This window comes from Marmota monax, unplaced genomic scaffold (genome assembly GCF_021218885.2).
Source record: "Marmota monax isolate L192 unplaced genomic scaffold, Marmota_monax_Labrador192_F-V1.1 WCK01_AAM20220418_F8-fsc00482, whole genome shotgun sequence".
NCBI lineage: Eukaryota > Metazoa > Chordata > Mammalia > Rodentia > Sciuridae > Marmota > Marmota monax.
This window is the reverse complement of record NW_026694066.1, coordinates 332,178-334,933: the sequence shown is the minus strand read 5'-3', so window position 1 is coordinate 334,933 and position 2,756 is coordinate 332,178. Positions and strand designations below refer to the sequence as shown.

The window sequence follows — 2,756 nt, the reverse complement described above, 5'->3', positions numbered from 1 at the left end:
CCCTTATCTGCATGAGGAAATTCCCTTTCCTCTCACTGCATTGTTGCTGGGTGAGAGGTCTGTTCTTCTTTCTGTCTTCTCTTCCCTTCCTTCTCTATTGGCAATCTTGGATTTCCTGGTTGGGGACTCTAGTTCTCCTATCACCTTTCCTTCCACACTCTGTTAGGGAGACCTTATGCACATACCACCTACTCTGGCACATTTGTTGCAATAAAAATATAAAAAGCCACAACAGTGTCTACCAGGGTGACCTGAAAAATGTGTGGGGTCTGGGCTTTGTCTGCAAGGATGAGCAAAGACACCACTCCATTGTTTGAGTGGTTTTACCTTGAAATTACTGTGTTCCTGCATGAGGAACTAACGCTGCCAGCTTTTGTTTTTACTTTCACTAGTGAAGAACTGAGTTGAGGGTGTCCACTCCTTCTGTTGCTGCTCGGGATATTTGTATGACTTTGCATCAAGAAGAGAAATGAAGCAGCACACACCATTGACTGTGCTGAAAACAGAGTGAACCCCAGAGTCAGATACTCAGCAGCCAGGACCCTGGTGGCTGCTCAGTTTGTGCTCAACTCCCCCTGCAGTTTCTGCCACTGTGTCACCCAGAGCACAGTAGTACACAGCAGAGTCTGACTCTTGGATGGAGGCTTTCTCCAAGTTGAAAGAAGTGGCTTCTTTATTGTATGTGGCTTCAAAACCTTTGTTGCTGATCTTATCATTGGCCTTCGAAGCTTTCAGGAGGAGCTGTGGACCTTCTCCAGGGTACCGAACATACCAGAAAAGAGTAGGGTAACTTGTGGATGAGTAAGTGCAGTTTATAGTCAACAAAGCCCCTTCTGATATGGTCACTTGGCCTTCCATCTGGGTCACTGAGTCTCCATGAGTTCTTCCTAGGGGAGAGAAGATATGGGTCATCTTGGTAATAAAACTCTTAGTAAAATTTATGGTTAAAAATTTTGCTGGCATCATAAAAGAAAGAGTCCATTTTAAAAAGCATTTTACTCACCAAGTATCAAGAGCATCACCATCACTATGCCTGAAGAAGTATCCATCTTTAGAGAGTCAACTAAATAATGCTCTTGATTCTTAACATGAAGAATGTTGAAGTCATAGTGAAAAGATGAGCCTATTGTTGCAATTCACACAGGAAGTGAGCTAGTGTTAGGAAGCTGCACCCCCTGATGGGCAGGGCCTGAACTGTGGAGAATGATTTCCTGGACTCCTTCCAGAAGTCAGAACTATGTCCTCATCCCTCATCATCTAAATGCACATCAATCTTCAGGTGGCTCTTACAAATTTAAAGTACAGCTATCATAACCTATAAGATCTTCCTTATTCTTAGGACTCTACCTGACATCAAAATGCTTTAGTAGAGCATCTCAGGACGTCTCTTTAGTCCAGAAGATATTGTTATGGATATTTCAATACAGATTTTTATAAGCACAGGCAATAATCAATTGTGGGCCAAACTGTAATCCACGAAAAAGTTATAAAAGTTATATTATAGGAAGTAATAAGAAGTCAAGTCATTATTGAGAGATACTGCATTTTTAAGTACTGTATCCCACATGTCAAGCAGTAACTGACATTTACCAAGTACATAATTTGTATTCATTAAATGAAGGCAAAAAAATGAATAGTTGGTCTTAGTTAAAAAATCACTACTGTTGGAAAGATCATTATTTCCTCTCTTCTTAAATAGTATCAATTTTAAGGAATGTTATTTTTTTAATAAAAAACTTCCAAGGGGAGAAAGTAATTCTATCTAATCAATACACGAAGACTCCAGAATTTCAAAATAATTGAAAAGTGAGAAGTATGAATCCTACACAGAAGAAACATGATAGATAATTAAAGCAATTGGGTCCCTACATAATTATCCAAGATCAATGTCTTATTCCCCTCTATTTCACTGGCTCCAAGACAAGGTGCCCGGCTGTGCAAGTCAGGCAGGTGCTAAGGCTGCACTCCAATGCAGGTCTGGCCTCAAGGCCTTTTTATATGAAGGGAGGCTTGGGCCGGTGTTTCCTGGAATTCTCTCTCCACGGATTCAGATGAAGGAGCTTCTGAGTCCAGAGTCAATCTGTGATAGCTTCACAGATATGGACTTATGTAAGAATTTCTGGTCCACATATTGTTTGGAGGCCAGATGCAGAAAGACAAGCATTACATGTTTCCTCTCAAATGAGGAGAAAAAAACAAAGACCTGAGAGTAGAAGAGTAACTATTAGAGAAGATGAAGGGACTGTGAAGGGGTGATGGTGCAGTGCCAGGGAGAGCAAAAGAATGGAGAAAGGACAGGATCAAAGCCAAATAAATTCATGTATGGGATTGTCACAGTAAAACTTGCTGCAAATTCTATTCTGATACATGACAAGAATGCAAAATAGGTTGGGATGATGCTGGGTTGGAAAAAAAAACAGCACAGAACAGAGTTTCAGTTCTAAAAAATAAAAAGCTTTGGACAGATGGGTGGTTGTACAACTGTGTGGCTATACTTAATACCCTGAAATGTGCACATAAAAATGATGGAGTGATAATCTTTATGTTAAGCAGATTTTATCATAATTTAAAATGTTTTTAAAAATTGTAGAAGATGCTTCTCTTTAATATTTCAACTCACACCTCTGCCTTCCAAATGAAATTTAATGAAGTTACAATACAGGATCTCTCAGAAACCATTCATTCAGCCTTCACCAAACCAAATATAGGGCATGAGAAAGTGGAGTTAGAGGTGGAAGGAGGAAATTGGGGAGAAT

General features: G+C 39.9%; 1 gene segment (V, D, J or C); it reads right to left on the bottom strand.

Moving 5' to 3' along the window:
• Window positions 1-528: 528 nt before the first annotated feature.
• Window positions 529-1,098, bottom strand: LOC124106601 (T cell receptor alpha variable 9-2-like). The segment is given in 2 exon segments: window positions 529-887; window positions 1,004-1,098. Coding segments are annotated over 2 exon segments (405 nt in total).
• Between the last annotated feature and the right edge of the window lie 1,658 nt (window positions 1,099-2,756).